This window comes from Lichenostomus cassidix, chromosome 4A (genome assembly GCF_008360975.1).
Source record: "Lichenostomus cassidix isolate B80296 chromosome 4A, HeHo_3.0, whole genome shotgun sequence".
Classification (NCBI taxonomy): domain Eukaryota; kingdom Metazoa; phylum Chordata; class Aves; order Passeriformes; family Meliphagidae; genus Lichenostomus; species Lichenostomus cassidix.
In genome coordinates this window covers 14,954,771-14,980,265 of record NC_139485.1, presented here as the reverse complement: position 1 = coordinate 14,980,265, position 25,495 = coordinate 14,954,771, and the positions used below count along the sequence as shown (strand labels likewise).

At 39.6% G+C, this 25,495-nt stretch overlaps 1 protein-coding gene across 2 annotated transcripts in view; it reads right to left on the bottom strand.

Moving 5' to 3' along the window:
• LOC146437573 (connector enhancer of kinase suppressor of ras 2-like) overlaps positions 1-25,495 on the bottom strand; it is a 163,905-nt gene that overhangs the window by 75,846 nt on the left and 62,564 nt on the right. For both annotated transcript variants that reach the window (XM_085060690.1, XM_085060691.1), the window contains 3 exons: positions 7,429-7,631; positions 6,068-6,155; positions 79-120 (listed from right to left, as the gene is read on the bottom strand). In XM_085060690.1, coding sequence (XP_084916816.1) covers positions 79-120; positions 6,068-6,155; positions 7,429-7,631 — 333 coding nt within the window. The remainder of the gene's footprint in view (positions 1-78; positions 121-6,067; positions 6,156-7,428; positions 7,632-25,495) is intronic.

The window sequence follows — 25,495 nt, the reverse complement described above, 5'->3', positions numbered from 1 at the left end:
AGCAGCCTTATTTAAAAAAAAAAAAATCATTTAAGTGTGTGAGGTAAGACTAGAGAATACCAAAGCAGGATTACTTACCACATGAAGAATTTTATTTTCTGTTTCATACACCGTACAATCCTGTGGTAAAACAGAACAAAAACAGCCAATGAACATCATATTAAATTTCCTGTTAAGAAATGAAAGAAGCGTTTATGCTGTTAACAGTCTCCTATATATTCCTGATGAACCTCTTAGATTCCTGATGAACCTTAAGACTTGTTACTTCTAGAGTAGTAATTTTCCTATTTTAGCTATAATTTAAGAATAATCACTCTTATAACTCCATAACTTCAGTGTCACTACACCCTTATCTTGCTTTTCAATTTAGTGCTATTACAAGGGCTAAAATGTTTATTTTCTTTCATGAAACAGACCCTAAAAATTGCTAAGAGGGATCTGATGTCTCTATTGCTTATTGATGTTTGAAAATTCCCTCAGTCCCACCCTCTGGGAATTGGGACACAGCCATGGCAAGGTGCTTTGAACCAGCCCTGCCTCACCTCCTCCTGCCAGCACCACTCCAAAAATCAAGTTGTATTCTGCTAAAATATGAAATAACAAGGAAAATACAGAAAATAACTCTTCCAGGCAGAGTGAGGTTAGAACAGAGTCCCCCCAAGCCTTGGTTCCCTCTCCCTTTATTGTGTGGGGAAATTGTTAAATCCTTCTCCAAGTGTCATTCCACATTGGAAAAGGCTTTCTACAGAACAAGATGCAGGACAAGTTAAAAACACCTGTCTTCTTTATTAAGTTTTGTTCCTTAAATGGAATTGAACTCACTGGTACATCTGAAAGATCCCTTCAAGTAACCCAAGATTGCCTGAGCTGCTCAGAGCCTTGGCAGCACCAAGGTTGAAGAGTTGCACTTCATAAACCTCCTAATTCAGAATATCTATGATATCCCTTCAAGCAGTTTAAGATTCTCTGTACTTCTCATGATTTCTTCTTCTTTTTCTTCTTCTGTTCACTCACTTTGGGCTGGGACACCCTCTGGGCAGCTCTCTGCTCCCCTATTCCAGCAGCCCAAACCCTTGGCTGTTCCCATCCCACTCCCAAAAATTGTCCCTTGGGTGTCCCTCAAGGATTTTGTCCCTGAGCCCATCTGAGGCAGCTGCTCCTCAGCCCAGGGAGCTGCTCCTCCCTCTGCTCTGAAGGTCAATATTTATTTTGGAGGATTGCTGCTTCTGTGGAGAAATTAAATTCTAAGTGACTGCAGTTTAAAGAATATTGCTACAGAATAAGAAAGTCCAAATCAGAAGATTGGGAGCAACAAGGAACACAGAAGAATTTATATTAGCATTTCATGGTCAAGTATCCCTTTGATGTTTCCTCTGTATTCATACTGTTATTTTCTAGAGCACAAAAAAGAATTCAATTAGTCACTTTGGCTGGCAATGCCCAAGGCAGTTTTCCCTACAAGTTTTGCACACTTCAAACAGCTCATCCTCCATCTCCTTTTAACCCTCCACGTGCCAGGAGAACAAAATGATCACAGCAGGGCTTCCAGCTTGGCTCCAGAGCTAATGTTCCTTTCTAAATTATTCCTTTAATTTCTGTGCTAGAAATACAATATGAGCTTCCCTCCGAACAAACTTAATTACTTCAGGTCAAAGAATGGAAGACTTATGTATTGTAAAACTGAAATTTTACTGTTTTGTAGAGCAGAATTAATGTTAGCTGTACTTATGTTGCACATTCAAGATTACATTAGCATGAAAAATGTTAATGGCTTTGGGATTCCTTCCAAAACAGATGCATATTGACTTTTTTTTTAAGTACATCAGACTAGTTTAACTGAGAGGTTAAAAGCACTTGCAATGTTATACTAAAATATTAAGATATGTAGGTCACAATATTCTTCTGATTTATTTTTCTCTGATACATAGCAATGCACTAGGGATCTCATTAAAAAAAATAATCTTCCAGGACTACCATTTTTAGAATGTTGATCTATTTTTCTTAGGAAATAAATAACAGCCATAGCCACATTCTTTCTACATTCTCTGATAGCAAGATGACATGATAAAAATATTTCTCCTTAGAGTTTAAAATAACTTTAAATAAATTAGTAGCTGTGTTCTATTTCCCCTCTGTAAAAGGATAAAACACAGGAATTACAAAACCAGTCACAGCAGCAGATTGCAGAGCAGGCAAGGACTGCACTGTCCTGAACATCCTACCTTTGAAAGGTACAGAACACCTTCGTCTCCCTGATAGAGTGAAATTGCTCTTTGAATATTCATACAGAGAAAAGGTCAGTGGGACTTGTGCTCACCCGCGCTCTAGCCAAAATTTTAATTTCTAATTCTGAAAGAAGGAAAAAGTGCAAGTGCTGCAGAAATTCGCAGATGCCATAAAGAATGTTTTATGGCAAACTCTCCAGGACAGTTAACTAACACATAAAAAAAAAAGTAAAATATTTAGTTCATTAACTTAGTTCAATAAAACAGCTTGAGTTAAGTCAACTGCTGAAAGGAAACTGAGACCCTATAAAGAGCAGCTTGGAAGAGAACTTAGAGCTTTGTGGAGTTTGCATCTGACAAAGTGATATTTCTAAATACATTGTTTGCATGCATAAAATGAAATACTTCTGAAACTCACACTTTCAGAGGAAAGAGGTTGCACTGGAAATAGACAAATATAAAATAGCAAATACACTGAACTGACTTATTTTACTTGGTTCAAAAGCAGAGACTCGATCAGAATCTATTTTTAGAAAAGAGTGAACAGATGTTGGATAAAATGTTCTTTAGCAAATGCAAGCAAAATAAGATTGAGGGGCTGAAAGCTGAAGTCTGCAAAGTTCAAACTGAAAATAACACCCAGGTTTTGCATGGCAGCTGCTGAATCACAGGATAATTCAGGTGGAAGGGACCTCTGGAGGTTATCTGGTCCAACCACTTGCTCAGGGGAGGCTAATTCAAAAGTTACACCAGGAATTTACTAAGAAACAACAATTCCTATCAATTGCAATGCAAACCAGATCACTTCTAAAAACCAGAAAAGCCATGCTTCATCCTAAACACGGTGTTTGACTAAAAATGGGGCAAAAATCCATTAAAAGGTGTCTGAATTTGTCTCAGAGAGGTTAATTAGACAGTAATAAAGCAGAGAAAATGCAAAATTTTGTTGGAAAAAAGCTGAGTTGTGCTGACATCCTTTGGTAAGACACAGACAATTTTTGTCGAGAGAAAGTTTGTTCCTGCAGGTCAATGAATGTATCAAAAGCATCTACCTCAGGTTTAAATATCTTTGACATAACGAGGGAAAATGAGAAATCCAGCTGCCTCTAGGACAGGGGAACTCTTCCTGCTCCATGAAAAATTAACCAATGGCTGCATTTTATGAACAAAAATCCAAACCTGCTCTTCCCCAGTTCCTCCAGTTGTCTTTCCCTCAGGGCAGCCTTGGTGCTGAAGCATGACCAACCCCAAATTTAGTTCAGTTATTCTGGAGGATTCCTTTTCAGAGCAGGAAGGAGAGTGAGTGCACCTTGAAATCAGAGCTGTGACTCCAAATGAAGTCAGCAGAGAACCCAAACATCTCAACACTCTGCTCTAACATGCTTTTTTGATATTATTATAAACAAGTGACTATTCCCCCTAGCATTTCTGTGGTATGTGAATCACGATACATTAAAATTATTTTGATCTGAGGTTAAGTCCCTCAGATCACGCAGGACATCTGAGCATGGAGATTCATTAGCAATTTCCATACTAAACCAAGGTTACAGGGCAATGTCTCCTGTTGAGAAAATTCACCTGGAGTGGCAGCTGCAAGTTCTACACACCAAACATGTTCATTTTGCACAAAATGTTGAAGACATTCCTCACTTAATGTGCCAAATCCGTACCCTTGACTGCTACTTTCACACTGGCTGAATCAGGTATTTAAAATGCATATAATTCATAAAACAAGGAGTATCTGAAAGGATCTCAGACCCAGGTTTCTATTAGTTCTGCCTTTCAATTCACATTTCAGCCCACAGCTGAGCCTGCAGGTCTGGTTTAGGTGAGACATTTCTGCTTTCACACATTAAGGTCAATTTTCCCCAGATTTAGTGACAGCAAAGCTGTCTCTCTATGACTGATTTGGTTTTATCTGCTCTTTCTGGTGCTAAGTTTAACACAACATAAAAAGATCTTAATAGACAACTAGCAAATAAGCCAGGTCTGACAATGAGGTAAAGAAAGGACAGAAGTTGATTTGTAACCTGGAGAACTAACTAAACATTTTTCATCTTGGAATGACTTGGAGTTTATGCAAAAAGATTGTTTTTAAGTTGTCAAAAGGAGGACAGCTTTGGGACTGGAGTTGAAGAACTGGAAAAAATAGAGAACCAAACTCTTGCTGGCAGAGGAGAACAGAATTTCATCTGCCAAAAGCAGCGACATGAAGGACAGGAGTGGAGACAGCAATTCAAAATTACACTATTTTCACCTGGACCACAGGGAAAAATCAAACTCACACAAACAAAGTGCAATATCAGCTGAAGGACAGAATCAGAATCAGAACTTCTTCTACTGTAGAGAAGTTCATTTTGCTTAGTCTGTAAATCAAAAATAGCCTAGTGTTATAAGCACCTTGTAAGAGAAAGCTTAATAAAGACACATAAATAATTAAATGCCGACATAGGGGTTTCTAAACTAAGAAAAGAGAAAAAGGATCTTTGTTTTGTGCTGCAAAAATGCATAAAGGACAAGATCTCCAGGCGGAATAAAGCTGGAGATTATAAATTAAGGATAATAGTGTAAAATACAATGACATATTTATAAACCGTAGGTCTTTTTCTCCCGGAACTGAAATAAAATTGAAGAGGAGAGGAAAAAAAAGTTTTCAGAACTACTACTCCATTACTGCTTCAAATGCATTAAAAAGCATTTGAAATTAAGTGAGTTCTGTGGTTGATCTGCTGGGAGAGTTCATGAAAATCTGTGGCAGCACAGGACAGGGGTAGGCAGGGGAGTTGTCTGTACTGGAGACAGGCACAGCTCAAATCCCTACAAAACTGGAGCTTTAGCTAAGCTTTCTTCCTGCTTTTCCTCCTTCATCTTTCTCATTTTCTCCATTCCAAGACAGCTTTTCCAGTTCTCTCACCTCTTCACTTATTCCAATAACACTCTTTGGTCTCATCAATATTTTATCCACTCACTGTAAATGCTTGTAAAACTAATTTACCCTCAGTCTTTCAGTACCTGTGTGTCACCTCTTGCCTTACTTCAGGGGCAGATATTTTCAGAGACTGTTATTATGTTGTTATATTATAATATTATATTGTTATAAGGGTGACAGCACCAAGCCTGAGCTCCAGGAATATTTGGACAGCTCTGCCAGGGATGCACAGGGTGGGATTGTTGGGATGTCTGTGCAGGGCCAGGAGTTGGACTCGATGATTCTGGTAGGTCCCATCCAACTCAGGACATTCTATGACTCTATATATTATTTAGAATTAAAAACCAGATAAATTAATTTGATTTGCGGACTCTATCATATTACAGTTAACTAATGGGTGTCAGTGATCACAACACCACTACTCTTATTTGTTCTCTATTTAGTTTGTTTAACGTTATTAATATTTCGTGTTCATCCCTAAACAACTTCCATGCAACTGGCTCTCCTTGCAGTGAAGAAGCCACAGTGCAGATTCTGGATATATTTGGATGTATTTTAAGAACTTGTCCCTGGGAGATTTTGGATCATTCCTTTTTTAATCTGGAATAACCTGTTAGTAGCAGTTAAGCTGTGTCCCACTGTGGCTTTATTCCTTTGTTTAACACTTGCATGGTGGGAAATCACCTGACATTAAATTATCTACTCAAGGGCAAAGTGGATTATTTTTAACTTCACACCATCCTTCAGTCCATCCAGGAGGATCACCAAAGTCCAAAAATCTTCCTGTCACTCCCAGAGAATGAGAATATGGAATGAACAGAGAGGTAATGCTCTAACAGCTTTTCTGGTGATGTAAAAGCTGTATTAATTTTACTATTGCAGTTTTTGAGCAGTGATTGAAGAGGACTCCTACCTGTTGCACAATGGTTGTGAGTTCCAGGCACAGTTGAACAATGTTGTTTTTCAGCAGTGAATATTCTGTCACGCTGACAAACGGAGACCTGGGACAGGGGAAGGACAAGTTTACACAGCAGTAGGGATCATGACTTACACCTTAAGCAGATATATGGGATATAGGGATCAGCTCTACACCACAGAAATGCCAAATCATTCCAATCTCCTGCAGCAAGTTGCACAAATTTTGTAATATACACCTTTGAAACAAGAAAAAATGCAGGCAGGATGTAAACTGGATTTTGGCCAGAACTCAGAAGTTATCATTCTTATGGAAACTAGAAATAGGAGCTTTCAAATAGGCACAAGCAGCCCAGATTTTCTTTGTACTGCTCATTAAAAATATGGCATTTCTGGGATGACATCACTCCTCAGCAGCAATCAGCACCTTAATTCAGAGAGCAAAGCAATGCTTACTTAGTCACAGCTTCCTGCACGCTCAGTTTTCTTCAGGCTTTCCAAATTCTGGCTGAATCTGACCCCATTTGAATTTATAAGAACTGACAAGGTCGTAGCCTGAGAGAATATGACTGCTGGCATTAGGTTAGGAAGATGTCACCAGCATTATACAAATGCTGTAAAGGAGGGTGATTCACTCTCCCTGTGAATTCCAAGGTGCCATTTATACATTCCCAAGCACTCAGATTCCAGATAAAGCTATTCTTTATCTGCTATAACTCCAAAGAAAACTCCAAAGAAAAAGAAGCCATAAGTGCTTTGATGCTGTTTTGTGTTTTGGTTTCTGTCTTGCCACAGTCACAGAGATACTTTTAATCCAATTCTCAGTTCATAAATGCAAAATACCAGAGGCTGATTGTTGAGCATTAACCAACACACCTGTACCTAACACATCCAGCCTACTCTTGATAAAAAGTCTAATTAGAACATTTAATTTCAGACTAAGCAAGTACTGTAATTTATTTTGAATATTCATAATTGATTTGCTCAACTCCAGCTTTTTTGTGTCTTTTTGGTGGCTGAAAGACATCTCAAACTCCACAAGTTGTTCTTCCTTGCCCCTCATTCTGAAATTTGTGATATTACCAGTTGTTGCAGTGAGAACAGCACAGAAATACTCATTTCACACAAAATCAAAATTAAAGGATCTCAGAAGTAACTAAAGCAAATTTTAACACTTTCCTGACAGACAAGGGTACTAAATTTTACCTCCAATACTTGAGAAATTTGTAAAAAATTAGAGCTAGAATTCCAGACCTGCCATTTTAATATCAGAATAAAAGAGCACACAAAGAAAGAACAACTCCAAAACTCGCCAAAGAATTCTCCTCATGCACAAGGGACGGAGGAACAGTTAATTACCTGTCCAGCCAGGCGAGCAAGTTCTTGGCAGCACCAATCAGGTCAACTACAGAGGTAAGGAAATCGTTTGGCAGTCGTCTGGAGGCTCTGCCGTCGTAGTGGCCACTCCTCCTCCTACCCGTGATGAAGTTCTGAAGGTTTTTGGCTGAGGCATTCAGCTTGTGGGACAGAGTTCGCAGGTTTTCGGTCTCCAAACCGTAGTTCTGAGGGAAAGAAGATGGACAGAGTGTGTGGTGAGCTGCATGGAGCAAAGTGTGAGGTGAAACATCCTGGATGGACTTGGTTAAAAGGATGGTTGTGATTAAATAGAGTGTTTGGTTTGGGATACATGGGATGCACCCAGCCTGTGACACAACCTCTGCTGTCCCAGCATGGCTCACATGGGGCAGCCACATCCCTGGGGGAAAGGCAGGAAGGATTCCATGTGCTGAGCCTCGAGATCTGTCCCGTTTTTGGGAAGTGAGGTGAGGAAGGGCACTGTCCCCTCCCTGCTGTGCCATGTGAGTTTGTCCCCTCGCTCTGCAGCACTCCTGGGTCCCAGGACACCTTCAGCTGAGCACAACATGCCTCTCCCCTGCCCTGTGCTCAGGAATAAAGTGGTTCATGGCCTTGCTGAGAGGTTTTTGCAGGAGCTCTCTGTGCTGAACCCTGCTGCTGTCCCACGTGGGATGGAACATGGGAATGGAAAACCAGGTCAGGGCAAAGACACACTGCTGCTGCTGCCCATGGCAGAGTCTGAGGAGAGAACATGTAGGAGCAGCTGCTTGAGCCTCAAAGACTCCAGCCAGTGATATGGTTTCATGTTTAACACCTCTGAGTGGATTTTTGTCCCTTGTTTAAGTTCTGATGGAGGGAGAAGGGTTGAATCGAATTTAAAGTTTCCAAACACAAGCCTCTCTTCCCTTTATCCACATTCCTTCATCCATGTCTCTGTCCTTTTATCACCAAACCTATTCCACACTTAGAACCAGACAACAAGCACAGAGATATCTCAGCTCAAATATATTAAATAATTCAAATTCACACAGAAAGTCTCAAACACACTGAATTGAACCAGATTTCTTGCAGCTCCCACAGGATGCAGGACATGAAAGAATTTAATGAGCATTTAAACAAAATCAGCTCTCAGAGCCTGAATTGGTTGCCCACTATTAATTTCAACTATGCTTATGTTACAGAGGATGACTGATCATGAATATCACATGCTCATATTTTTGCCCAAACTTCTTCTTGAAAGCAGAGAAAAAAGAACTGCAAAGTATACACTTCTTGACGAGTGCTAACATGGGTATTTGTACTTGAAATAATAATTTTCTACTCCAGAAGAGGAAAATATGCTGCCCAATAAGAAGCTGATAAACTGGGATTGTGTGGAAGGCAAACAAAGCACAACCACTTGGTGAAGTGGTTTGGAGCTGTGACAGCTGGCACTGGGGACAGTGCCTTCCCTGCCAGCCCTTCTCCCTGTCACGGTTCACTCCGAGAAATACAGCAAGGCTTTGCCTCCAGCTTGGGGAGAAAGCTAGGAGGAGTGAATGAATGAATGCTATCTCAGCTCACTGCAAAGAATTAGATTGAAATAGCAGGGAGAGAATTAATTTCATTGTTATGCTCATATCACACCTAAAGCACCATGGTCAGCCAGTGGGGGCTGCACCATCCTGGTCAAGACTAAAATGCTACAGATGAGAAAAAAACTCTTTTCATCTTTTTTTCCCAGAGCAAATACTGTCCAGTTAGCAACAGTGTCTCTAAAGAAACTCACCCTCCTTTGGAAAAGTTTAAAGAGCAAGCTGTGTTTGATATTAGTGTGTCCTCTGTTTAATACCACATCTAATCTTTCTTTTATTAAAGCACTGAAGGAATTCCCTCCCCTGCTCTTTTTTTTCCTCTCGACTTCCACTCGTGCCAAGATGATGACTAAGAGGAGGCTCTGGGATGCTTTTTCCAGCTCTCAACCAGCTGGGCAGGGCTTGGTTTCCCCTCAGAACATGTTCCATTCTGCACACTCACCAACACAGTACCAGGATGACAAACTAGACCCTCCTGGTTGCTTATTCCTGTGGAAACAAGCAGATAAAAAACAACTCTCCCAACAACTTGTTATTGCATAAAAGCTCTGGAAATCTGTCACTTTGCTTTTAAGAGAAGTTAAGCAGGAAAGGACACGGTTTGACCAGTGAATCTATAAATACCAGAGGGTACTTTAGATCCCAGCAAGTGTAATCAGCCAGAGAGATCTTCTCCAGTCACTGGAAAACACAGAGGACTGAGCAGGAAATGTGTGTGAGGAAATCCACCTAGTGAACAAGTTCTCTGCTTTATCTTGAAGTTTATTGCTTACATGCCAATGACAACTTCAATTAGTATCAATATAAAATTTAAAATACAGCAAAGCATAGATAAAATACGTCCATAAAGATAATCAGAAGATGAAAGGGAATTTTTCAGCACAGTAGAAGTGCTGATGCAAGGTGGTGGTTTACCTGAGACTGAGTGAGGCACAATAAAGGGGAAAAGACAAAAATATTATGAAAGTGACAGCAAATCAATACCTCTGTAGAAGGCAGAGACATTGGGCTGTTCTAGATTTAAGCATGTCTAAATCCAATATTTTAATTTTTAAATAATATAACTGTAATCAGCTACCAAATGGGGAAAAGGTTAAAACTAAACCTTGAAAGTATCCCTTCATCCTTTGGCTCTGATGCCACCCAACCCCACAATGACAGGACATTAGGAAAGGATTGAAGGAAGCTGTGGCCACTTTTGGCAACCAAAGTGATGAGGAATAGAGGAGATTGTTCCAGAGGACAAAAGAGCCAGGAAGTGGATAAACCTCCAAAATTTAAATTGCACTGATTATAACTCAGTGGCTACCTCTGAAAACCAAGAATTGTAGTTTATGATGATGCTTAAGCAGGTGAGGAGCCTCGTGGTGTGGAGATGGCAGTGCCAGTGTCCAAATCTCCCCTAATTCCTGCAGGCATCTCATCTCCATGGTGTAACTGAGAGAGTCTCAGAGCTGCCAGGCTAAATCATCCTCACAGCTGCCAGGCCACACTTCAGTTTTCACAGCCACACATTCTGTGTTAAACACATGCTGTTACTGTGAGCCACGCCATGGAAATGGTGCTCCTGAGCCTGGAAAATTCTGTCTCCTGGCAGGAGATTCAGGTGATTTCTCTCTTGCACAGTAAATCCTAGAAATAATTTCTGGTTTGTAAAGAAAGACAGAAAAATAAAAGGTAAAAGCTCTAAAAGGGACAAGAGGGTGCCATTAGCATAGGCAGGATTATTTTTCATCCCAAGAGCAGAGAAAAATAAACAAGCAAGGGTTGCTCTATTCTGATTTTTTTTCCTGATACTTCAGGTTGTTCCATCATCATTTTTATCAAACAACTCAATTAGTGGAAATAGCTACACAAGTTTAGGGAATGAATCCTGACTACCAAAACAACCCCAGATGTTGTCTGTCTAGAACCACACAGCCATGCAATTTGTCAAATTATCCTGAAATCTGGGTCAGGAAACTGCCTAATGAGAACAGAAAGTTGCCTAAAGTCACCAACACTCCATTTCAGGAAAAAAAGGACCACAGAAACACTGCAGAAAGTACCACCTTGAACTCAGAAAGACACGACTGGTAAATCTGTTAAATATTTAAGTTATTTCATATAAAAGCAGGGATCAAACAGTAAGAACTGCTGTATCTCCCCTGACAGCATCATTACCTGCAAACACTCAAAAGAGCTACACAGATTATCAGATTTGTTCAGCCACTGATCCCATGTTTGAGGCTGGAGCTCAGCAATTCCTGACGCCCCATCCCACGACAGGAGCAGGAAAGGAGGATTTCAGGAGGCAGAAATTCAGCACAAGGGTGAGATCAGAGGCAGACAAGCTCATTAGGGAAGGAATGCCATCAGCAAAATGCCAAGATGAAGCTGTGCTTGCAGTGACACTTCTTAGTGAGATGTGCAGCTGATTTGGGTGAAAGGATAACTCTGATAACTCTGCTTGCTGCCTGCAGAACAGCTTTGAAATTCAGCTCCTTCCCCTCTAATTCTGCCATTCCCAGGCTCTCTAGGGTTGTCCCAGTTCCCCTCTCCTGCTCAGTCTGAGCTGCTGTGCTGCTGGTTGGGGTTATTGGAGGTGGTGAGGGAACAGGCAGGACAGATCTCCTCCAGGGCTTTCACACCTGATCAGGTTTTTTGAAGTACAGAAAACAGGTGGCTGTTGTCAGAAATGGTAGAATTCAGGTGACAGGAGAAAATGTCTTTTTTTTTTTGAGCAGCCTGAAGCAGACTCTTGTTTTTCCCAGTGCAGAGTAGAAGGTAAAATGTAAGAGAGAAGTTGTTGAACACTCCCTATTGTTAAACTTGGAAATTTGGAAAATGAAATATAGGAAATCTGCCTCCAAATAGATATTTAATGTCTCTTTTTAATGTCAGAAACCCAAAATGTAGAAATAGCTAAACACAGTTACCATGAACCTTCCTGCCCTGTGTCTGTATCACAATTCCAGCTAAAACCTCTGCTTGGTTTGTACATTCTGGTTTGAAGCTCCACTTTTAAATAATTGAGCAAATGCTATATCCATCTGACAATATAAGATCTGAGGTTTTTTACATATGCAAAAAAGTGGAATGAAAAAATTCTTCAGCTATGGCTCAAGGTTCTCTCATACCTTACTGCAGGTAAGCAATAACATCACAAAGGAGGATTTTATGCTAATAAAGCAATCTGGGAGAATTTTAGCTACTAAGATAAAATAGGCCAAATTACTGTAGCAAAAGCCAAGATGAAAAAATAACAAGTATAACGGGGAGAAAATAGCTAAATGCTAATCAGTTTTTTTGTAAATATCAGCAGCCAAAGATCAAAAGCCAAGCAAGAAATACCTACAGTATATGAAGGGTTTATTTCTTCTGTGGAAAACCCCTCAGCATTTCTTCTTACAGGTACTGCTGTAATGAAATTGTTTTGCTGTAATGTGACATGCAGAGATAGAAATAATATATGCACATTGAAATTTAATAGGCACAGGGTGTAATTTCAGCTAAACAGTTTGTATTGCATAAGTAATGACTTTAACTTGCCTTAAAAACAGATTTCTTTTTAATTATAGTAATTTTTCTCGATGTTGTCATTCATGTAAGTTGTCGGTGTCATATATATGTATAAATATGTGTATAAATATAGGTATAAATATATATAAACACATGGATGCACACACAGCTTTTTCTGTAGGTGATACTTTGAGACTGTTACAACTCTCACTCAACTGAAATAAAAGGGAAATAAGAGGGCAGAGCAGGAGATCTGACTGAGGAGATGAAAGGAAGCAACACTGACTGAAATTCAAGCACCTTACATGGAATTTGCCACATTCAAGGCATTGAAAACACCACAGCCTAAATATTGTGCTGCACACTCATTTTTATGTTTCGTGCCTAAGGTTAAAGAATCATCTGAATTTTGGGAATTTAAAAGCTCCATCTCCAGGCACATCTTCCCCAGTTCAGCCTGGTGTTCAACCCATTCTCAGACCACCCATAAATTGATTTATTGTGGATTTGCAGCTCCTGAACAGCTCCATGGGAATGCTCTGCTCCCTCCCTGCTCCCTTCCAGGCTCCTCCTGGTCCCCAGGGCCAGAACTCCTGGAGGTGTCACAGCCACCCCTGTGCCACCCCTGTGCCACCCCTGTGCCACCTGCCTCCCTGGGCTCAGCCACAGCTCAGAGACCCCTGGGGAAAATTGCCCAGAGGAGCTCTGGGGTTTGGGATTCTCCTTTGGGAACACACGAGGTGCAGATGGGATCCTGCAGCTCCCTGCTGTGTCAGGGCTTTGCCACGGCAGTGACAGGATTTGGGATAGCATGGAACCACTCAGCTCCTGACAGAACCAAGCAACCACAGCCTGTTTCATGATAAAAGCAAAAATCCCAATTAATCATACACTGTGATTTGAGCATAAATACCTCTGACACATAAGTAGAATGAAAACTGTCAAAACATGCTTTTCTTTAAAATTTCCTCTCTCTAAGGATGTTTCTAAAGGTTAAGAGCCTAACAGAAGACACAGTAAAAACCTGACTCTGAGATACTTGTCTCTGTAAGCATTTCTTAGATTTCTTTGTGTAATTCCATTAATATTTTGTGCTGATGTTTTTATGACAAAACTTCAGACTGAAGGTATTGAAATAGCATCAAGTCCAAGTGGGTGAGGCAGTGCATTTCCATCAGGTGTGTCTGGTTTTCCTCTCGAAAAAGAATTTAGAGGCTGATCAACCTTTATCTGAATAGCAATTTGAAAAAGGCCAAATAGATTTTTCATTAGTGATCCTATGAATCAGTGCACAATTCACGTCCTAGAGAAGTTCAGGTCTAGAGACTGGAACCTAAAACTTGAAATTTCCTGAATGGTAAGAAAGGGACAATTATTATAATCAGACGCAAGTCATGACACCACTTCTAAAAAAGTTACAACAAATCAAAGGATCTGTAAGTTTTGTTAAGGAGACTGTGTCAGATGTAGTTCACACAGTTTACACACTAACATATTCAATAATTTATGTATTCTATATATATATAAAATCCTAGCACGGTTGTTTTGAAAACTATAAAGATATTAGGAAAATTCTTCCCATTTTCATGGCTGGGGAATGCAGCTCCAGTAAATTATGGCCCAAATTTGGTTCAGCTTTTTTTTTTAAAGCTCTTCTTCATCTAAATCAGTAAATTAGCATAGTAACACATAATAAATATCTAATAAAACCAATCCTTCTTCCTCTCTTTAACAACATTTGCCTATCATTGCAGTTAAACTGCAGTATCACAGCACAGTTTATGTGCACAGAACGTGATATTTCATCAAAATAAAAGTATGGAATTCATTCATAACTATGGTAATGCTATGCAAATATGCAACATCATAATACAAATTAGAGTCTATTATTTGAAACACCTCGATGCTTTTTCATGTGCAGCTTTCCTCCCCCTTGTTCTCCCTCCCATTATAATTATCCCCCCTTGCTGGAGCAAATTGTGTCACAATTCTTTGTCTCCTGAGTCTGTAATTTGGAACTTGTCACAGTGCTTCTGAGCACTCCATACACCTTCCCATTATCTTGTAAATAGGTAAATTAGGTAGATCCAGAACTAAGATTAAATATTTTAACCTATTTTAAAAATTACCATTTGTATTATATACATGTTTTTATCTTCAGAAGAAGCTTTAGCCTCTGCACTGCAGTTTATATATATATAAATTAAGTATAATTAAGGTGCCCTGGGAATTATTTTATTTTAAAACAGGTGATTTTTACTTCAGATAAGAATTAGAAGATGATAGTCTTTTTTTTGAAAAATGGACTCAAAAAGATTGTAAGACCAACCACTGAAGAGGTATTTTTTTCAGAATAAGGTATTTAAATAAATTGTTAAATTTATGTATAAGACCTCAGAGTCAGATGACTGGGCACCTGCTGAGAGCAAAGCAGCATCTATGAGGTCATAGATGGAGATGTGGATTTATTGCTCAAGGATCTCAGATTATGCAAGACTTGCCCCAGTCTAGACCAACCTAAAGCTGCACAGTTTCTGTCCTGGAATGATTCAGATGCTCAGGAATTAACAGCATTCCTGATCTCCTGCCTAAACATTTCATAAGTAGCTTTTCCATTGCAGTTCTTGCCACAGATCTCTGAGCAAACTGCACAAAGCCTCCTTGGTCTGCTTAATCCTAATGAAGCACTGTGATTTCAATTGTGTAACAGCCAAATACTCCCCTAATTGGGTGAAGTGGAATAAACTGGAACATCTCCCTGGTTTGTTCTGCAGGGCTGCACAGGGATCTGGGGAGACACAGAGAGGATCCATTTCTGTAGGACAAATGTCTAAACCATGTGAAGGTGTGAGAAAATCGAATTCATTACATACAGAATGGACTTTGAAAATGTCCTGCAGCATTAAAACAATGAAATACACTGAGTAGCCTGACACAGATGTTTGTGTGACAGGTGTGCATATTCTGAAAGTGCATTTTAAAGATCTCTCTAACCATCCTGCCTGGTCACACAATGAGATCCAGCACATCAGGACTCATCACCAGCAGCATTTTAGGAAAATCTTAGGAGAAGGGAGGAGAGCTCATGTCTCATTTCAGTTATAAAGTGGAGTGTGATCATTTACATGTCTGAACCACCATTAGTTATTTCTGCAGAGGTGATGAACCATCAGGTTCAGAAAGAGGAGAGGTTGATCCAAACCTGTGCTTTCATTTCCCTGGGAGAACTCTTTTCCTGCTTTTCCTGTGCAGCTCAGCAGCATCTCTTGGAGCTGTTCCTGACTGCTCTGCCACTCTGCTTCTAATTCACATTTTCTGCTCAGCTCTGTCTTCACAAAGAGTTTAGATCTAAACTCCCTGGAAGTGAATTTGCATTTTAAAAAGAATTCTTTGTTTCAAAATGCATTTGATGCCTTCTCTCTCTCTCTCTCTTTTTTTTTAATTTTTTGAGCAAAATTCTAATATCACAGCAGCACGAAATAACAAAACCTTCTCATAACCACAATAACATTTTCATAACCATCATAACCTTTTCACAACCATAACAACCTTTTCACAACCACAATAACCTTCTCATGGCCATCATAACCTTGTGAGAGCCCTGCTGACAGAGTGGAGAGTGCACCGCACCATCCTCTCAGCGTTTGGTGTGTGCCAAGCTGACATCTGGGCACATTTCACAGCTCCAGTGTCAGCTCCCAGCAAAACACCAGTAGGGAAATAAAGCTGTGGCAGCATTTCCTTTCTGATGGGCACAAAAACGAGACCCAGGAGGATGGAGGGGGGTTTTTGGGGTATTTTGGGTATTTTGTGGCTTCTTTCCACATCGCAAGGATAGTTGTTTCCAGTGTTTTATTTTGGTATTAAGGATGGACTTATCTGCATATGGCTTCAATTAGAAAACATATGCAAGCCAGACAGCCAGGGTGGCTTGACCTCTTCCATATGTGTAGGAAAACAAGCTCTGAGCAATCTGCTGAGTGGGGATTCTGTGATAAACAAACGAGCAAAGGATGACAGTGGATATTTCCTCCAAACCCACACTGGACTGTGATCTGCTAACTTTTAAAAATTACTAGCAATTCCTGCCTGCATTAGTCATTAGCAACCTGCTGGTGGTGTTCCCCAGGGTGCACCATGCTGCTGTTGATATGTTCTATCTCAGGAATACCTAAATTACACCCAAATTCTTCTCTACAGTCCCAGTTACCAATCCAGGGAGCTCCACTGGAAAGGGTAAAGCATCTCAAGCCTTTGCTGTACCTTTCAGTGCTCTTTATTCATCCTTCTCTGCAGGATCTAAGGCAGCTGTACATGTGTAATTCACTGTTCAATAACCACAAACCTTTATCATTTATTAAAAAAAACCTTGTGATCAATTAAACTTTACCATTTATTTGACAGTTTTTGTAAGAACCAACCATCCAATCTTAGAAAGCCTCATTTCCTCATTTTTTAAGTATGTCCTAAAATGAGTTATAAGGCGGAAATGCAAGATTACAGAGAATAAGAGATTCAGTACATAACACGAAATTAGAATTTGAATCAGTGGTGAATTATTCAAAGTTCAGAGAATAAATGATAAGCTTGTCTTGGAAATATTACATCAACACTGACCATTTCACTTGGGTCAGACATTTGACTTAAATCCCTGCAGAAGTGCTAATTCCACATAAAAACCACACAATTCTGAAGAAATGTTCCACACATTCATAACAATTCAAAGCAGCATATAGATATTAAATTAGCAACAAGCTTCGTTTGAATGGGCATTAATGAGAGTCTGAAAAAAGTTCATTTATCTATTTGGATTGTGAATTTGCTGAAGGCTGCTCGAGCAACTCAGTCAACAACAGCGACATGAATATGCATGTGCATGCTCGGATATTTGCATGCAGATGAATTTATCCCTGACAATAACTGATCACAGATAATTACTCAGGAATTCAGGCAGCTCACAGACATTGATAATGTAACACAGTGGCATGAAAAATATTTCACTGGGAATTTAGGAAAGAAATTACTCCTTGCAAATTGAAAAGCTTTTTTTTTTTTTTTTTTTTTTGGTAGGGAAAATGTCCTTTCTTTGAACTTGCACTGAGCTACTCCCTCTATTTCCTTGGCATAGAGACTCTCCATAATATAATGCTTGCTACCATGCATTGCATGGTACAGATTTCAAATCAGAAAAGAAAAAGGGACTATTGCTTTCTGCAAGGGAAAGAAGATTTTGCAAATGAAACACACAAGGACTAAAGGCAATAGCGAAGAAAAAGGAGAAAGTCTGAGAAAAAGAATTAAAAGCTAATTTTTAATTTTCGTAATATTGTTTATACCTAAATATCTGCAATACTATTTAAGTAATCATACAATTATTTTTCATTAAAATACTAAGAATTGCCAATGTTTTTCATGTGCATCATTAAAAACAGCAATTTCTTTCATGTTCAAGACTCTGAACACCTGAATAAACCAAGAAAATATCTGTATATCACTGAGTTCTTGGGTTATCCTAAAGAAACTCAAATTTTATGTTAGTGTAATAACACTTTTCCTATTTAAAGAGGAGAAGTTTATCTCTTCCTGCACTCGTGTATATTATTCTTCCTTTTTGTTCTAAAAATAGCATCCTCTCTCCTCTATAACCTAATATACCTTCCCCCTCCTATTTAATATAATTACCCAGGACTGAATCAATATTCCATTAGCTGGCTGCAGTCAGTGCTCTGTCCCTCAGTGCCATTCCAGCTCGGAGCATTCAGGTGCAGAGATCCATCCCTGCTGCTTCATCCCCCTCTGGAAGGAGCAGCAAACCCCTCAGGGAGCAGTGGTGTTGGAAAGGATGGATTTCCCATGGTCTGCATCCCCAGGATGGATTTCCCATGGTCTGCATCCCCAGGATGGATTTCCCATGGTCTGCATCCCCTTTTTTTCCCAAATCCCTTTCTCCCAGGCTCCCTGCCCAGGCTCTGGGGCAGGCACAGACCCCTCTGGCTCAGGGTTGATGTCTCTCCCCAAGGATGAGGAGCATTTTCTCCCAAAAATTCACTCTGGGACCTCCTCACCCCTAGCAGGAATCCTTGAGGATTCACAGTTCCATGGAGTTTGGCTGGGATCAGACAAAACCCTCAAATTTTAGGGAGGCTGTGGGGATGAACTGGGCAGCACAGCCTCAGAAAACCTCACCTGCCTGCAGAATTATTCCCATTTGGATGGTTCTCCCACCCAAATGAGTATGGGAATTCACAGAGCTTTGGTAAAGACCTTTAATAAACTGCCAAGTCAGAATTATCAGCCTCAGCTGGCTAATGGATTTAAATGATATATTCAAGTGTTTAATGGAGTAATGTACAATTAAGTGCTGTTATGATGCAATAGACCCAAACCCTCTGCTGGTTCCTGACAGAAAGCACAAAGCCCTCAGTGCTGCAAGCCATGATTTTAGAAAACCAATATTTTCCTCTCATATGCCCTGCTGGAAGTCTTATTTCTGTGTTTGCAATAAAAGATCAGAGTGAAAGAGTTACTATTGGGCACTCCAGAATTAAAATTTCAAATTACTCAGTTTAACTCCTGAGCAATACATTGGTGTTTTACAGGCATTTTTTTACTGAACCACAGCAACCTTTGAAAGATCTGGATTTTTATGCTTTACTTGGAAAATTTTTGGTAAGATTTGCATGTATTTTATTAAAAGAAATGTAGAAATCCAGCAACACCCTTTATCATGAGTAAGAGATGACACAGGATGCAAATATTACAAGCATCCTTCTTTCTAATTCCTTTAGTGTAGAAAGAAAATGATGGAAAAGGAATTGTGAATGCTCTGCTGCACAATTTGTTCATGTGTCACTGCAAGACTGTTCCACACACTTCACACTGAGATCCTAGAAAAGCAATAATTCATATAAATTAATTGGATGTGTCAATTTTAATTGTTCCACAAAGGCTAGGTGAGCATCCTTAGGAGGCCACAGGGGATCTCCACGTTGCTGCAGACAAATCAAGTATCCAAATTTTGGCTAGTCTGAGCTTGGGGGCACAGGGGAGCTTGCACAGAGCAATTTAGGTTAAAATTAAGGTTAAAATATAAAAGTTGGCTTTCCTGCTTTCTGCTCTTCACAGGTATTGGCAGACTGGACTAAAGTTTGGGAAAGGATGTCTGTGAAATGCAGAGAAATCAAAGCAAGAGAAGCAATAAAATTCCAAACACAATCCTTGACTTCCAACTCCAAACCTCAAGAGAAATCAAAGTGATGTCAGAAATGAATATTCCTCTAACATCCCCTAAACCAGGGGTAGAAAATATATACAAATTACAACATCATTGTATTATCCCAATGCTGATTGAAGTGAATTCCAGCCAGAGCTCTCCCTCCTGCCCTGCCCTACAGTGTTGGATACACATGGGTTTTATTTATTCATTTGGTTATTATTTGGTTATTTATTTATTCATTTGCATGAATTTCTGCTACTGCATTGGCCTAATAAGGAGAAATACAATTTAATTGTGCTTATTATGGGGTGCTGCTCCCAACCAGTGAGTGACAGGATATGAAAAGGAATGAAACATTTGGTATCAGAACACCACTGAGCTTACCCAGACACAGAACCAACATAAAATACAGGAATGGATTATTGTAAACTGATCCTTTTATAAATTTACAATTGGAAATAAGTCCATTTATTTCTCAGAAGCATGCAGGAGCTCCTGCAGGAGCCTTTTCACCAGCCAAGCCTGCAATGGATTAGGATCCTCATTCTCACTGGTACTTAAACAGATGCATTTTCAGAAGGAAATGACAAGCTTTGGAACGGGTTTAACACTTTGGATAGAACATGTTTCTCCCTGTTTTGTGAAATAGAATTATTGTGTGACAAGAGGAAATCTCTCAACTATGCCAAAAGACAGGAAAAACAGAAGTCTATTTCCTCTCATCTGCCTGTTAACACTGTCTTGCTCCAGAGACAAATGATGCACATAAATTCAAGGAATTAACAGGAGTCAATACAGCAAATTTGTATTTTTCCTGTTTTTTTTTTTTTCAACATAAACAAAACCATAAGTAGAAAGAATACAGAAATAATCTGAAGTAATTTATGTGAAGCTTGATAACCCATCATTTGTGGGCAAGAATTAGATGTGGTCTGCATTTCATCTGACCTGCATTCCCCTCTGGACTGCCTGCAGGAAGCTGGAATTTGAGTAAAATGTGGCCAACTTCCTGTCTCATATTTCTACTTTACACACTTCATGTCATGGCAAGGGATGAAATTCTCCTTGGAATACCTGAATAGGACCATTTCCAACCTGTGTGTGGCTACAGGATTTACAAATCACAGAACCAGAGAGTTCTGTGCCTCCATCAGAGGTTGTGTGGCTGTGGCTGTTCTATAAAAATGATAAATTCAGAGAGGATAAAGTTCTCTAAAGAGTCCAAGGCTAAGTTTCTAATGAACTTAACACAAACACAAATGCAAAAGTCACTTTTTTCTAAATTCCCTGTGAAACAACTCTGTGCTTGGCTACCTCTGAAAATTTTGCTTGCTAAACTTATATATCACCACTGCTGGTGCTGCTGCAGGATTCCAAAATATTCCTGCTGTGCCAAGGAATCCGTGGGTTATTGTGGAACAACTGGTGTGCAGTCAGTGGTCCTTGAAGAGAACACTGAGAAGACATCAGGAAAAATTCCCCTTGACTTTGCTCTCTGCTCAGATCAACCCCCAGAGCTGCCTTTAGTGTGGGGATTTCAGGAAGGAAGGATTTCATTTTTGTGGTTCCTCCACACAAATAATATGTAATCACATCCAAAGTGATTTCCCAGCACAGCAGCTCAGCAAAACCATGGAATTCTTACCTCTCCCCAGTCAGACAAAACTGTTCTCAAACAGCTGTTAAATCTCTGGGAACAGAAGGATTTTAGGCTACCCTGAGCTGCTCCTAAAATCTTAATTATCTTCCTTCAATGCGCTCATCCTAAGAGAAATCTGAAAATGCCAAAATTGTCAGCAGACTTTAAAAAAGGGAAGAAACAACAGGCAATGCTTAAAATCAGTTATTTTTCCAAGTTGCCCGATTTGAAAGGCTAAGGAAGAATGAAGCTGCTAATTAGGCTAAGTAAAAGATGATACCCATGTTCTAATATGTGCAATAATTAACCAACTCTGCTCAATAGTATTAATTCCATGTTTTGGCACAGCATGATAAATAGCACTGGACTGCCAAAAGCTGAACTTCTTTTCCAATTGAAATTAATAAAGCTCTCTGGATGCATACATGTTTGTGGAGGCAAAAATAATATATTTGCCAGGTTGCTCATTGCACTGAGGAGAGGGAAGATCTCTTCATCTCTCACCAAGAGGGATGGCATTCCAGAACAAAGAAATAAGATTTATTTCCATCTACTCAAGCATCAATAAATATATAAAATGAAGATTTTAGTCTAGAATAATTACCTGTGAATAAGCCCTGAAATATGGGTGGAAAATAAGTTTTTGACACATCAAATGGCTTGTTGAAAATGAAACTTGATTACAAATCAGGTGAAGTGAGAAAAAAATACTTCCTCATATACTCACAGAACTGACAAATCAAAAAGTGGATTAGCAGAATGAAAAATGAAAAGTGGCTCAAGAGAGAGGTCATTGTAGGTGTGGCCATTAAAATTGTACTAATTTAGGAAAAATTTGAATAATTATAATTCAGAAGAAACATCATTATCGATAGCTAGCTAGCTAGCTAGCTAGATAGATAGATATATCTGTGAAAGACTGACTGCTTCACCCTCACCATGGTGTGCTTCAAAATAAATCACTGCAAACTGCTTTCCACCCAACCAACAAATTCTTGTAGTCTTGCTAGAGAGATGCCTAATAAAGACATATGTTAGAAAAATGATGGGGGGGGAAAAAGGATTTGTTTGGTAGCTGTGTCCCATATGTTATTTAAATATACATATATAAAAATAAATTAAATTCATGTAGTTTTTGCAAGCATGTTGACCACAAGAGACTTTGTTGTGCCTTCTGGTGGAAAACCCACCACGTCTGGATTGCAGCTTTGCAGAAACTGAAGACAAAGTTTCTAATCTTTATTTCTCCTTGAAATTTCTCCCCAGCACAAGGCCTTATTTCACAAGCTGAATGCCTGTGAATTAACAGTACTTTTAATTACTTGAGATACAATCTCTATTGGAGCATTCTTTTCATTTCCCATTCATTTTTCATCCTTTCATTATCAGTCCTTCTTCCCACTAGACTGTTTATATTTTAATTCGTGCAGGATTTAACAATATACTGGCTCCAATACTGTCCTAATTAAATTAAATTTACTTGCAGAGTTGCACAGCAGCCCACGTTGACCTCAAAAACATTCCTTTTTCTTGTTCCCAATATATTTTACCCTCTATCAAAAAGTTATTTTCCCCAAGCCCTGCTAATTCTTCAGATTCAGCCTCTGTGCAATAAGTCCTGCCATAGATATCCCAATTAATATTTCAGCTTTAATAAAGTTACAGTTTAAATCCAAGTGGCCCACACTTTTTAGTCCCTGGATGTTATTCAGGTCACTTCAAATCAATAATTGCAGAGCAGTTCCTGACCACCCTCGCAAGAAAGGACTTTGATGTTCCAGATCGGATTTTTTTCTCCACAACCATCATTCCCAATTTTCTTCATAATTAAAACACAACTCTAAAATGTCTTTCCGGAATGGTCAAAGAACTGAAGCTGAAAGTAAAGCTCACCTATGGCTTTTCATTTCACAGCACATGAATTCATCCCTCAGCAATCCCAAGATAGTGCTGTACTTTCTTTCCTGCAGAGAAAGTTCCTCTCACCTTTTGCACTCTGGTTTTACTCTTTCATGAGTGAGATTATTTTAACATTTTAAATGATTTAACTTTCAGGTAAAATACATGCACTTCTCTATCACCATATAGACAATGTATAGTGGGTGTACTGAATACTCTTATTATTTCCTATGTACTTTTCTTATATTTCTTTCTTTCCTACTGCAAGTTGCCTTCTTCCAGTGTGGAAAATTTTCTAGCTGGGATTCTGATGTGCATTGCCCAGCTGAAGAAAGCTCTGAATTCTGCTTGCTTTCACAAGAAATGTGGAGGTAAAAACCATGTCAAGGGCTGATGCTAAATAGAAAACCTTCCCTGCCTTTAGTAACTTGCATTTGGAATCTGGCTAATGGGTGATTTGGGGAGAGAATGAGAAACAAAGGAGTTCCCTTGTTTATTTTTAGTTTCTTTTTGATCTTAGAACCTTCTTAACAGCTCAGTGTTTGTTTCTGGGGGATTCTGCTTCCACCCCTGGCACAGCAGCCAAGGCACCACTTTTGGTATAATCCCACCAAAATCCCATTCCCCATCCCACAAAAGCCATTGGTCCAACAGCCAAAGCCTCAGGAAAGGCACACTCCCTGGTTTTCCTGGAGCAGCAGAGCTGTTCTGCAGCTAAACCTCTGCCCACAGTGAATTCCTGCTCCTCCCTGAGCTTTCCTGGGGGAATTCTGCAGCCCCTGGAGCTGCTGCTGCTCCCAGAGTTACACATCCCATCCTGCTGCTGCTGCCTGGGAGAAATGGGTCATGGAATTGGGCACTGCCAACTGCCAGCCAGCAATCAATCCAGAAATCCATGCCCAGAACCCAAATCGATGCTGACTGAATGGCCCAGCAGAAAGCAGGGTGTGGATATGGACAGGAGCAGAGCTATCCTGGATCCTGATCCATTTTGGATGGAATTCAGGATGGGAATACAGACCAGGAGGGACAGAGCAAGCTGCTGCTGGTTCCTCCCCTCCACACGTGGGATTTGAAGACCAGACTTGGAATTGGTGCTTTCCCTCCCTTTTTTCCATAAAAACCATTGTCAATAAAATTAAAGTATATCTATTTAGGAATATATAAATACACCTTGTGCTCTGCACCTTATCCATGCTTCTCAACACACACAGAGTGCAAGAAAGCATTGACTCCTGGCTGTCTGGGGCTCTGTTTGCCCTGACCACAAACTGTATTCAATTTGTTTCTAATGCAATTCAGGGAATCAGGAGCAAAATTATGTGTTCCTTAAGACATTCTGATTTCAGTAATTTCCTATAGGTTAACTCCTGTTTAGTGGCATAAAACAAATGTATTCCTATAGCCCTTTTAAAATTACATGTAAAATAAGATGTTTCCTCTTGATTTTTAGACTAGCTGGTAAAAAAATCCATATCAGTGAGCAATTCCAAATCACAATTTTTTCTGGTCACTTGGCCAGCATTCAGATGTTAGTGCAATAATGTATTAATTTTTCAAGAATTGCCCCAGAATAAGAATACAATTGTGATATTTTAGAAGTGCATTTCAGTTAATAAAGGCAGCATCAGGTCTCCTCTCATTCAATTACTGTGCTTTTCTAAAATAATTAAAGTGAGATTCTTAATAATGCTTTTTGATTACATGGATCCAAATCCTAATAAATTGGTACAGATTTAAAATAAATTTTACGCTGGTTCTGGTAAAATTTTTATGTGATCCTGCAAGAATTGAAGAATATGATGTACAGAGAGCAAGGAGAAATGTCAGGAGCAGAATAGCCCCAAGAGCAGAGCTGCAGGCAGCAGACTCACTCAGCAGAAAGCACACAGAACAGGCAGGGAGAGAAGAATTTAGAAGCAGAAAAAAACCAGAAAAAAGCATTTTAAAGGCAGAGTGAGAAAGGAAGGGTAAGGGCTGAAAGGCAGGAGGCAAAATAAATGATACCAGGAGCTGGAAAATCCCCATCCTGCTTCAAAAGAAAAAGTAAGGTCATGAGACAGCACAGCCAGAGCTGCACTATTGACCAGCAGCAAGAGGTACATTTTCTGAGCTTAAAAAAGAAAAAAAATCATAATAAAAGAGTCAGCAGGGTCCTCCTCAGGGACACTGCTGACTGAAGGGAGATGTTTTTTGCAGAGGAAACTTTCAGGGTTGCTGTTCTGGGAGTGTCAGGGCATG